This window comes from Panthera leo, chromosome A1, assembly GCF_018350215.1.
Source record: "Panthera leo isolate Ple1 chromosome A1, P.leo_Ple1_pat1.1, whole genome shotgun sequence".
Lineage (NCBI taxonomy): Eukaryota > Metazoa > Chordata > Mammalia > Carnivora > Felidae > Panthera > Panthera leo.
Window position 1 is genome coordinate 3,872,561 of NC_056679.1, and position 12,569 is coordinate 3,885,129.

At 41.0% G+C, this 12,569-nt stretch overlaps 1 protein-coding gene across 6 annotated transcripts in view; it reads left to right on the forward strand.

Moving 5' to 3' along the window:
* Window positions 1-12,569, forward strand: part of SGCG (sarcoglycan gamma) — a 164,698-nt gene that overhangs the window by 115,702 nt on the left and 36,427 nt on the right. For 5 of the 6 annotated variants that reach the window (XR_006200185.1, XR_006200204.1, XR_006200174.1 and 2 more), the window contains exon 7: window positions 11,288-11,411. The exons of the other annotated variant lie outside the window; for it this stretch is intronic. Coding sequence is in view for 2 of the 5 variants with exons in the window: in XM_042930282.1 (XP_042786216.1) it covers window positions 11,288-11,411 (124 nt within the window). In the remaining 3 variants the exon portion in view is untranslated. The remainder of the gene's footprint in view (window positions 1-11,287; window positions 11,412-12,569) is intronic. 6 annotated transcript variants of the gene reach the window in all.

A 12,569-nucleotide genomic window follows, 5' to 3' on the forward strand; every position in this document is an offset into this window, starting at 1 on the left:
GAAAAACGGTAATTAATTTGTATTTAAACTAGATTTGCATCTCTTATAGCAAAATCAGTCACAAGGACAACATGAACTCTGACATGCTGCCTTCATTTTGACTTGCTGTTCATTCATATGTTATGTAATTCATTGTTTTTTTTTTTTATTTTTTTTAACGTTTATTTATTTTTGAGACAGAGAGAGACAGAGCATGAGCAGGGGAGGGGCAGAGAGAGAGGGAGACACAGAATCGGAAGCAGGCTCCGGGCTCCGAGCGGTCGGCACAGAGCCCGACGCGGGGCTCGAACTCACGGACCGTGAGATCATGACCTGAGCCGAAGTCGGCCGCTCAACCGACCCAGCCACCCAGGCGCCCCAGAATTCATTGTTTTTTTAAAAAATTGAGCAAAAATGTACCAGACGTGTTTTTGTGCCAGGGTAGATGCTAGTTCTACACTGATAAAAGGCATGGTTCCTGCTCTTCACGATTTTAAAGTCTGTTGGGAAGTGAAATAGGCAAACAAGTTAGAACAGTATAGTTCCTTGCTCTGATGAAAGTCCAAAATATAGTGAGGGCATAGGAGAAAAAGCTCAAAACCTTCCCGGGGTTAGCTGAGATGATGTCACAGGGAAGGAAGCATTTGAACTGAAACTTAAGGAATCGGGAAACATTAACATCACAGGGTAAACTCTGCAACCCAATAGGGATGTGATGGCAATTGACTAAGTGACTATTTGTAAATTGCTGGAAACAATGCCTAGCACCTGGCCAGTAATACAGGTGTGTCTTCATTAGGTAAAGTAAAAGGAGAGGACGCGGAAACATTTGCTCCTGTTTCAAACACTTGTAAATACGAGTTTACTTCTAAATAAATAAATAAATAGGAAGGAAGGCAAGGAAGGGGAGAGGGAGGGAGGAAGGAAATAAATACTTACAAATCTATATTGTAGACTTATAAACATTGTTCAGCTAGAAAGCGAGACAAGCTCATCCTTAGGTCTCAGTAACAAAGAGGAAATTCATTGTACTGCTAGAGAATCAGGATCCCATCGAGATGGGGGGCCGGGACCTTAACGTATTATGGGACGGGATGCCAAGCCACAGCCTAGTGTGTGTGAAATGCTCAGGCTGAGACGCCCTGTACACCCTGGTCTCCCATAGAAGTTATTGTAGAAAATGTGCCTGGTAGTCTAAAGATGCTGCGACTTGGGCCCTGGGTTGGGTGACCCAAAAGAAATCAGGAACTACAGGCCTTTGCTTGGCCAAGACAGGGGGACTATATCCACACTGCCTCATAAGATCTCAGAGCTGGAAAATTAATGTTAAAAACTGCACTGAAGTCCAACTACTTTGAAGAAAGTATCCCATTACCCATGACATAAAAACACCTATGGAAGACAGTCATTGCCGAAGATGCGTTTACTACAATAATAATAATAATGCAAAGACATAGAATTAGCAGCCTCTACAAGTTACCCCCTGAAACTCTAAGTAAGAGAGCAAAGTGAGAGATTTTTAAAAGATCTGAAAAACACAACGTTAACTTAAAACTGTGTAACGGGTGCGTAGTTTTTCAGCTATCTTTTAGGACGGAGAGCCCTGCTCTGAGTTGTCTATTCCACCAAGTTTTACAAAGCGTGGGTTTGGGATGTGAACACACTGAACTTTGCCAAACCTGGCCAGTGCGCCTCTCAACGTGCCTGATCTGATTTATTGCTCCGCGAGCAGTGTAAGGGTCTGTCTTTCCTCACCTTTTTACCTGTATTTTGCACTGTCAGACTTGATGATCTGTTTCATGTTATCTTGTGTTATTTTACTTTTCATTTCCCTAGGGACTAGTGTGGTTCAGCATCTTTCACATTTCTATTTTGTTATTTAAATACTCAGCCTTGGGGCGCCTGGGTGGCGCAGTCGGTTAAGCGTCCGACTTCAGCCAGGTCACGATCTCGCGGTCCGTGAGTTCGAGCCCCGCGTCAGGCTCTGGGCTGATGGCTCGGAGCCTGGAGCCTGTTTCCGATTCTGTGTCTCCCTCTCTCTCTGCCCCTCCCCCATTCGTGCTCTGTCTCTCTCTGTCCCAAAAATAAATAAAAAACGTTGAAAAAAAAAATTAAAAAAAAATAAATAAATAAATACTCAGCCTTCTCTTCAGATCTTATAAATCGTTCCCTTTTTATTTAAGGCTGCTTCTCCTGGAACGGCCTTCCATCTCCTTTGCTTCTTTAATGACTCTTTAAAATGGATTTGTAGAGGGGCGCCCGGGTGTCTCAGTCAGTTAAGCGTCCAACTTCGGCTCAGGCCATGATGTCATAGTTCACGGGTTTGAGCCCCGCGTCGGGCTTTGTGCTGACAGCTCAGAGTCTGGAGCCTGCTTGGGATTCTGTGTCTCCCTCCCTCCCTCTCTCTCTCTCTGCCCCTCCCCTGCTCGTGCTCCGTCTCTCTCTCTCTCTCTCTCTCTCTCTCTCTCTCAAAATAAACATTAAAACAAAATTTTACTGGATTTGTAGGGATTAAAGTATAATATAAAATATTCTGAATATTAACATTTTTCCTGTTAACATTCTACTTTTAATGTTTATACACTCAAATTTATTTATAATTTCATTCATTACATCTGGATTTTAAGACATAACGTGAAACTTTCCTTACAGAAAGAGGAAGTCAGGCATGTTGCTTGTCTGGTTTTGCCTTTTACATTACGATACATTTTAGATCCCTGATGCCTTTAGAGTTTATTCCTGTATCAGGTATCAGGTGTGAAGCGTGGGTCTAATTTTATCTTTTCCAGTCATCCAGCCACCGGAGCCAGCAACTAGATTATCTATTAGAAATTCCACCTTTGTCACTACGATTTGAAATAAAACCTTTATCATCTATTAAATTTCCCTATGCACGTGGGTCTGTTTGTGTATTTTCTGTTCTGTTCCCCTAGTCTTCCTGTTCAGGTCCTAGTCCCAACCTTGTTAAATAGGGTATAAAGTTTATTTTATTTTATTTTATTTTATTTTATTAAGTTTATTTATTTATTTTGAGTTGGGGAGAAGCAAAGAGAAGGAGAGAGAGAATCCCAAGTAGGATCCATATGGGCAGCACGGAGCCTGATATGGGGCTCGAACCCGCAAACCATGAGATCATGACCTGAGCCGAAACCAAGATTTGGACGCTTAACCAGCTGAGCCATGCACGTGCCCCTATAAAATATAGTTTAATGTCTGGTAGGACTAGTCCGTCTGTCTCTCTCTCTCTCTCTCTCTCTCTCTCTCTCTCTGTCACACACATGCACACATACCCTTGTAGCTTTCAATATTTCTCTGCCAGTTCTTGCTTATTTTTCCGAACTTGAGCATTAACTTATCTAGTTCAAGAAAAGCATATTCTTTTATTAGGATTATCTTAAATTCATAAATTAACTTGGGGAAAACTGACATCTTTATGTCATTATTTACCCGAAAAACATGGGATGTCTTTCCATTTGTTGAAATCCATTTTTGCCCTTTCAGGAATACTTAAAAGTTTTCCTTATGTATGTTTTTCACATTTCTTGGAAGTTTACCGCTAAGCTCGGCACCCGGGTGGCTCATTTGAGTATCCAACTTCGGCTCGGGTCATGACCTCAGTTCGTGAGTTCAAGCCCCACATCTGGCTCTCTGCTGTCAGCACAAAGCCAGCTTCAGACCCTCTGTCTCCCTCTCTCTGCCCCTCCCCTGCTCACTCACTCTCTCTCTCCCTCTCTCTCAGAAATAAAGATTTTCTTTTAAAAAGTTTACCCCGAAGCTCACCTTTGTCGCGATTATATCCCCTAACAAGTTACCACTGTGGATATGAAAGCTACTGATTGCCGTGTGATAATTTTATATAAACAACCTTACCAAACTTTTTATTCTTTGAGTCAGTTTTATGTTGGCTCATTAGGGTTTTCAGGTATGCTGTCCTATCATCTGCAGATAAATATACTATTACGCCTTCTTTTCCAACTCTGTGTCTCCGATTGGTTTCTGATGTCTTATCCCGTGTCCCAGCACTGTTAGCGCCACGTGAGGAAGAAGTGGACGTAGCGTAATCCTTGCCTTTTCCCAGTCTGAATGCAGATGCCCCCAGTGTTCCCCCATGAAGACGATGTGAATACGTATTTTATAAAGCAAATAAATACCAGTTTCTATTTTGTGTTGAATGGCCGTTAGACTTTGCCAAAGACTCTTTAGCCCTTGTGGAGATGGCCATGTGTATGTGTTCTTTAGATGTGTTAATACAGTGTATCATGTTCATGGGTTTTTTCATACCACACCAATCTTGCATTCATGGAATCAATTCTACTTGGTCACGGTATATTCTTTTCTTAAGTTGGTGTTCAATTCCACCTGCCAATATTCTATCTAGAACCTTCGCGCTCATATATGCTTAGTGATGTCAGTCTGTAACTTTCTTGTTTGTGTGCTATTTTCGTAAGGTTTAGGTAACAATGTTATCCATGCTTTTCAAGAATGGGAAAGATCTCCCTTATTTTCAGTGTTCTGGAATGATTTGTTAACAGTTGGGATTCTCTGATCTCTGAAGGTTTTTGGTGGAATTCTCCCTGGAACCATATATTTTTTAAATATAATTCCTTAAGAGTGCAATTCTTCTTGAGGCGCCTGAGTGGCTCAGTCAGGTAAGCGTCTGACTTCAGCTCAGGTCATGTCACCGGTTGTGAGTTCGAGTCCCGTGTCGGGCTCTGTGCTGACAGCTCGGAGCCTGCAGCCTGCTTCGGATTCTGTGTCTCCCTCTCTCTCTGCCCCTTCCTCGCTCCTGCTCTGTCTGTCTGTCTGTCTGTCTCTCTCTCTCTCTCTCTCAAAAATAAATGAATATTAAAAATTTAAAAAAAAAAAAAGCTTCCAGCTTCAGCTCAGGTCATGATCTCACAGTTTGTGGGTTCGAGCCCTGTGTCGGGCTCTGTGCTGACAGCTCAGATCCTGGAACCTGCTTTCGATTCTTTGTCTCTGTCTCTCTGCCCCTCCCTCACTCCTTCTCTGTCTCTCTCTGTCAAGAGTAAATAAACATTAAAAAAATAGTGCAATCCTTCTTTAACTGATTTTTTTTTAAATTTTTAACACGTATTTATTTTTTGAGAGACAGAGAGGGAGTGCAAGCGGGGTAGGGGCAGAGAGAGAGGGAGACACAGAATCTAAAGCAGGTTCCAGGCTCTGAGCTGTCAACACAGAGCCTGATGTGGGGCTCGAACTCATGAACCATGAGATAGTTACCTGAGCCAAAGTCGAATGCTTAACCGACTGAGCCACCCAGGCACCCCCAATTCTTCTTCTTGGAGAAATTTGTCTGTTTAAACCTTTACCTTTATAAGGGTCAATTTTGATCAACTGTTTTTGCCTAGATAATTATTAATGTATTCTTGGTTTTCACATATATTTGCATATGGTCTGAAAGTGTTATCTTGGGAATATTTTAATTCCTTCTCTTTCAGTGTTTTTTGAAACAACTCATTGATAACAAATCAGTGTCTACAAATGCATGATTAACAAATGAAGCATTGAATTGATCTCACCCAGCTTGCATAATCGCATTCCTCATCCCAAATATTTATTTTTCATTTATCACAGGTTACTATTCCAAGTCTACTTAAATACTGAAAGTAATTTGTGCCTCATGGTAATTGGCAGTTTATGGTGTGGCTCATTTTCCTTAATTCTAGAAATTCCAAGAAAAAAGAAAAAGTCATAAAATATCAAAACAAAACATAGTACATTTAGTCAACTCAACAAGTGGAAACAGTTTAAAGAATTGAAAGTTTCATCCAATAACAGGGGGTCTGCCTGGCCGGCTCAGTCAGTGAAGCCTATGACTCTGCACCTTGGAGGTGGGGGTTCCAGCAGTACATTGGGTGTAGAGATTACTTAAAAAATAAAATCTTAAAAAAAAAAAAAAGTTTCATCCAGGAACAGAATAGTGAAAATAAACCCTTAGGAACTTGAGTGCATTGGAAAACACTGTTTGGGCATTAGGAAGGGAACGAATTCTTTCACGACCACGTTTGCTTTTCAGATTTAGGTCTTTGATCCAACCAGATTTGTTTTTCGTGTGGGGTATATCTTATGTTTCAGTTTCTCAAATTTCTGGATTTGAGATTTAACCCCCTACCTACAGTAAAGTCCCTAACTTTTAATAGGGGAATTAACCATTTATATTGATTGTTATCACTGACATACTTGACATATTTCTGTGGTATTATGTCGTATTTACTGTGCTTGTTCATTTCATTTTTTCTTCTTACTGACCTTTGGTTAGATCAAGAAGCTTTTCCTTATTTTCCCTCTGGTATTTTCCTCTACTGGTTCCGTTTTTATTCTTTTAATGATTACCCTTTATATTTTACATGCATGGAGATAAATTAATACTTTCTGATGAAGTTTAAGTAATTATCATTCTCTTCCCAAATTATTAAAAAAAAAAATTTAAGTTATCCCCATCTTGTTTCCACTTTGCTTTTACTCATATCTCCGTTTTCTGTTTTTCAAGCAATACCTATTCAGCTTTACCCACACAGTGTGTTGATTATTCTAATGTCCACCATTAGATGGTGCTTGCAAAATACTCTTTTTGCAAAATACTGCTTCTTGCAAAATACTCTTTTCCTCTGGTTTTAGGTCCTAGAAGTACTGTATAGATAGTAAACGTTTCCCTCTGGGCCTGAAATGTCTAGTCCCTTCATAGTGGAATGGTAGTTAAGCTGGGATAGATTTTTAGGCTGATGGTACATTTTCATCAGCATTCTCGAGATATTATTCATTACTTTTGGGTCTTTGGTGAGCAACTTCATTCTGAATATTTCTCATTAATCTCACAGTTTTGCAGTTTTACCGCCAAGTGTCTGGGTGCCGGGTATGTCTTAATTCATACTTGGGTATTAGGTTGCCACTTCAATGTTAGGAACTCTTGTTATTTGTGAATTCTGGAAAGTGATTAACCGTGACCTCGTCATTTCTGTGTCTTCTCATTCTCCAGAGTACAGGCGTTCTTAACTTGTGGTCTGTGGATCCCCTGGGTATCCAAGAATAGAATTTAGATTTTGAACGTGAAAAAGAAATCCTTCATTTTCGCTGACCTCCAATTCACATTTTGCATTCCTTCAGCTATAAATGACAGGCAACAAACCACAGCAGTATCAGCAGTTTCTTTGACTTTTTCATCTGTAGAAGCCAGAGGTACCTCAGTATCACGTAAAGGTTATAGCTAGTATCACAGAATACGTTACACACTCTTCCCTGCTTTGAAATTACACTAGTTGTAAGACCTCCGACCAGATCTTATTTAATACATTACTAAACAAGCTCATAAACTGCTGTATCACCCATTGAAAGATATTTTTACATTTGTATTTAAAAGTCATTAGTTCCCTTTGAAATTCTATGTGCTTTATTTTATGCATTGAAAAACATTAAACTTCTATTTCAGATTTTACATTTCTCGTTTTTCCACTGAATTACCAAAGCCACATTACAACATCCTATTCTCTTTTCATATGTGGCATGCCTCCCATTTAGCCTGCCAGAAGACTTCAATTTTTTTATTTCATGAATTTCTACTTCCTTGGTTTTCATTTTTTTTTTTTAAGTTTCACTTATTAATTTTTGTGTGTGTGAGCGAGAGAGAGGCAGAGGAAGTGACAGAGAATCCTAAGCAGGCTCCGTGCTGGGAGCGTGGAGCCTGACTGGGGGCTCGATCTCACAAACCGTGAGATCATACACAAAACCAAAATCAAGAGTCGTTCACCCAGCCAGCTAAGCCGCCCAGGCGCACCTGCTTACCTGGTTTTTAAGTCTTTCTTTTTCTACTCTGGTCTTGTTCTGTAAGCATTGATTTATCTCTTTGGATGCCCTGAACTTAGTTACGTGTTAGTCCCTTTCTGACTGATCTGTTATCTCTAGTTCCTCATGTTGAGAGATTCGCCCATGTGGTTTGGCAATTCTGGGCGTTCATGCCCTTTGGCTCTTCATCTGGGAGAAGCGTAGGGGAGACCCTTCCATTTGCCTTTCATGTCTGTTTCACTTTCACTTCTGCCAGGGCCCTACAGGGGGCACTGTTCTGAAGCCAGGGTTTATAAGTCTTTCTCAGGTTGGGCTCCTGCAAGGCCTGAATAGTGTGTGCGTTTGGGTTCTACACTAATGCATGATTGAAGACTCTCTGCTCACATCCCCGAACGAGCAGCCTGCTTTAGGGTTGTTACCATGCTGCGTTTCACCTCCCATCTGTGTGCCCAGAGCCCGTTTCCAAACACCTCTGTCCTGCCCCCCCTACCCCCTTCCCGTAGTTGGCCACATCTCCTTCCTTGTAGAGATTTAAAATACCAGTCCACATGGCATTAGTCTGCCCAGTACCTGCAGGGCTCTGGCATTTCAACTCCCACTCATCACTCTAGGAGTTTCTTGTGTTTCTGGCACAATGAAAATGCCCTTTGTTTGTTTTTTATGCCTAGTACGTGTTTTAATGTATTTTGTTTTCCCATTGTATTTTAGCCAGCATTTATGTGTAAGTGGGCACTGAGAGGAGAGCTCTGAGCTGCTTATCTGTCTTGAGCAGACTTAATAGATTTGTCTGTAAAACATAGCTGGAATCGGGTCATTCCTCTGCTTACAGCCTTTCATCTGCTTGAATGTTAGACTCCTAAAGGCAGGAAGCTTGTCTGCCTTGTTTGCTACTGTTTTTCTACAAACCTAGAACAGCACATAATAGCACTTCATAAATAAGGGTGAAATGAATTAAATGCATTTTCCCCCACCACGTTTGGGTTAAAGACGAACACAGTGAACAGGGCCTAGTGGTCGGCATGGTCTGCCAGGGGACACAATCTAGCCCTTGCATGATTTGGCCAGTGCTGCCTCAAGGCCAGCTTTTCTGGTCAGTTTGCGTTTATGCTCCCTGCTCCCTCATCCTCTTTGCAAAATTTGGACTTAATGGGAGCCTGAAAGGGCTTGAAATCAAAACATTATCCATATATTTCAATAACTTTTCCCCTTTGTTTGGTACTAACATGACATGAACAAGAAATATTATAATCAGATGTGATTGACCAGTTACATGCCCTAAACTCAAAAATGAATACGGGCCAAAGTTTGGGAAGTTACTGAATTCTTTGTGTCTTTACTTAAAAAGGAACACAGCTTAAAACTCACCTGCTTTAACAATCACATTATCTTAATTAATTGTATTTTTATAACCCGAATTGTGTGTGAGCATGTTTGTGTATTTACACACACAGCTTATTTACTTAGTGTATTTCTGGAGCAGTGTTCAAAACTTTTTGTTCCTCGTGTAAGTCACGAGTAAATATGTTTTTTGAATGTTTATTTATTTGAGAGAGTGGGGGAGGGGCAGAGAGAGAGAATCCCAAGCAGGCTCTGGGCTGTCAGTGCAAAGCCCAGCACGGGGCTCGATCCCACAAACTATGAGATTATGACCTGAGCTGAAATCAAGAGCCGGACACTCAACCGACAGCCACCCAGGCCCCCCCCGGCCATGAGTAAATGTTTATATGTTCATATTTGAAGAACGGGCTCGATATCTAACCGGCAAACTAAAATATAACAAAAGAGAAAAAAACAAGTTCTTTTATATCTGACTGTTGCTCAGTGTGTTTTTGGAAATGTGTACTTCAGAGCTGTCTAATCACAGCCTTTTTTGGTAAAATGTGTCTTAACTTGTGCTGAACTGATACGTTTCATCTGCAAGGTTAGAAGTGATGCAAAGGGGAAGAAATTTGCTATTCCAGAAACACCGTATTATAACCTGGCTAAGAACTAGTGATTGGTCCTGCTGGAGTCATTTTGTGGTTTGATGGCTGATCTTGAAACACACTTGCCTTCACTAGGGTCTTCAAGATCACCAGTGGTTTGCCTGAAAGGGACCAGACCTCTGCAAGTTGCTTCCATGCTTTTCTCCCTTCCTTTCCTTCCCCATCCCCCCTCCCTTTCTTTCTATCAATCCAGGCAGGAAAAATGTAGATAATTAGCAGATGGCAAAGTGGCAAAATGGGCAGGCGATCCACAGACCAAATCATCTGGATATATCTAAGTGTTACCCCATAACCCAAGCTTAACATAATTTGACCAATACATTCCATACATATCTCTTAAGTGTTTTCTTGTACTCAATGTAAATATAAATTTCAAAATACATAACATCAAATTTTTCATATTGAGATGTACATAAAAAAAAAACGAACCTTTGTTTTCTGTAACAAAGAGTGGTAGACAAAAAACTTGCCAACTGAAGGTAGCAGTTCCTCTGAGTCAAAGGTCTATGGGGTAAATATTCAATCAGTTCAAATGAGAATTAACAATCTAGATACTTCTGTCCTCTGGAGCTGCTCCCTTTGTCTCCCCTGCCCATGCCTACCCTAATCTTACCCTGCCGTGGGTGGATGACAGACCTGTACCCTGTATCCTGTTCCACTTCTTACTGATCTTTAAACATTTCAGTCAAATCAGCCTTCCAGACTTTGGGGTTGGGTTGCCTTAGGTTGGGTTGGGCGTTGCCTTGGGTTGAACCTTTCAAGTGATCATGGTGTGCCATCTGGTGGAAATTTAGTGTTTTTTCAGGCAGAGGCAAATGGAATTTCTCTGATCCATATATTCCCCAGCTCTGTATCTATGTTTGACTTAGTCCCAAGGAGATTCTGATAGATTTTACAAAAACAAAGCCAGCTGAGGCCAGCCTCCATCCTGCCAGTATATCAACTCTACCAGTTCATTTCTTTCCCAAAAGAAATCTTTGCATTTGTAACCCTCCTAAGCTTTAAAAAAAAAAAAAAAAAAAAAAAAGCAAACAAAACCTCAAGGCTAAACATCCATTCTATTTTATGAACAGGTGGCAAATGAACATGTTATCCTTCCTTAAATCTGTCTTTTTCCCCAAACAAGTTTGAGTTTTCACTAAAAAGAAAGCTTTACAGAGTTTTCACAAGTAGCATTTTCTTTTGGTGTGTAATATGCAGGGTGCTTAACCCTGCCATCTGAAACTACTACGTAGGGGTAGGGCTGTCTACTGTTTTATCCGTTTTTAGAGGATACTGATTTCATAGACTCTCACTGATGGGAAGTTAATTTCCTTACTGAAACTAACACATTATTTCTGGATTGGTCAATAAGGCGTATACACTCTAGTGGCATTCAAGCACGACACGATGGTGCTTTATACTTTATTAGTTATATTTTCATGCAACGCCATTCAGTCAGTGAGGGATTCCTGGGGAATTATTTTTAATACTGTTTTTTTTTGTTTGTTTGTGTGTTTGTTTGTTTCTTTACCTCATTTCAGATTAGAGTCTCCCACACGGAGTCTAAGCATGGATGCCCCAAAGGGTGTTCATATTAAAGCTCATGCTGGGAAAATCGAGGCCCTTTCTCAAATGGATATCGTTTTCCAAAGTAGTGATGGAATGGTGAGTTCAGTGCGCCAGCTCCTGTTGTGTATTTCCTGGTGATCCTCACATCCATTAAGGTATCGTTAAATTTATGGCCGTCTGTAAACCCACTGAAAAGAAGGCAAGAGACAATCGTGCATTTCAAGAAGAGCCAAGAACGGTTAGAGTTATTCTGTACTGGATCCAGACAGTATTCTTTGCCTGGTATCTGTGCTGTCCAGTCTCTTGTTATTTTCATCTGGGAAAGAATACTGCAGATTTTCCGAGCCACTTCCTGTGGATGCAGCTTCTCTCGATATGGCGGTCACTGGGAGCTCCCCATAAATGACAGCCATCAGCGCGTATTGCCTAGAGCGCTATGCTTTCTCGCACCAAATTAAGTTTGCGTGCAAGTTAAATGTGAAAAATAAGAGCTTTAAAAGCCACAAGAAGGATGACATCTGGAACTTCAAGTCTGGGAATGAAACGTCACCGACACAAGCCAAAGTTCATAACAAAGCAGTAGAGCGCTTGCTGCTCAATATTGATTGTCCTAGTACCAGATCAGTTCGCAGGTTACCTGTTTGAGTTTGGGGAAGTTAACAGGCCTCTCCGGACCTGGACCTGTCTTCTCATTTGTCAAGTAGGGAAAATAATACTTGCTTAACTAAGTCACAGACGATACCAATGTGATAATATGGGTGACAACATTTTTAAATTAATTTAATATTAACAGGAAGGGACAGTAGTAGCAAACGTAGACCATGAGAGGTGGCCCACGTGTGTGGACAGGACCTGTCCGACGACAGCCTGCCAGGAGAATAGAACAGTCATCTGGTGAAGCCCCTTCAAGTTGTAACTTAAAACGTTATGATGTCAGGAGCAGATAGATGCAAACATGAGAAGTCAAGAATTCTCGTATCTCATTACCACATCGTAATGTGACCACATACTTCAGCTGTATGACCTTGACAAAATACATACCGATTTTAATTTTGAAATAATGTCACTTGTTTCCATCAATGAGGTCATGTTTATAATTGCATACAGCCTGACTCATAATTGAAGTTGCTATCCCTTCTTACTGGGAGCTAGCTCCAAGTGAGGAGATGTCTGGCCTCCCACAAGATATATTCCCGTAAAGCCCAACGAAGATGAGCAAGGAACTGGTATGCGGACTACTAAGTGACTAGAGTT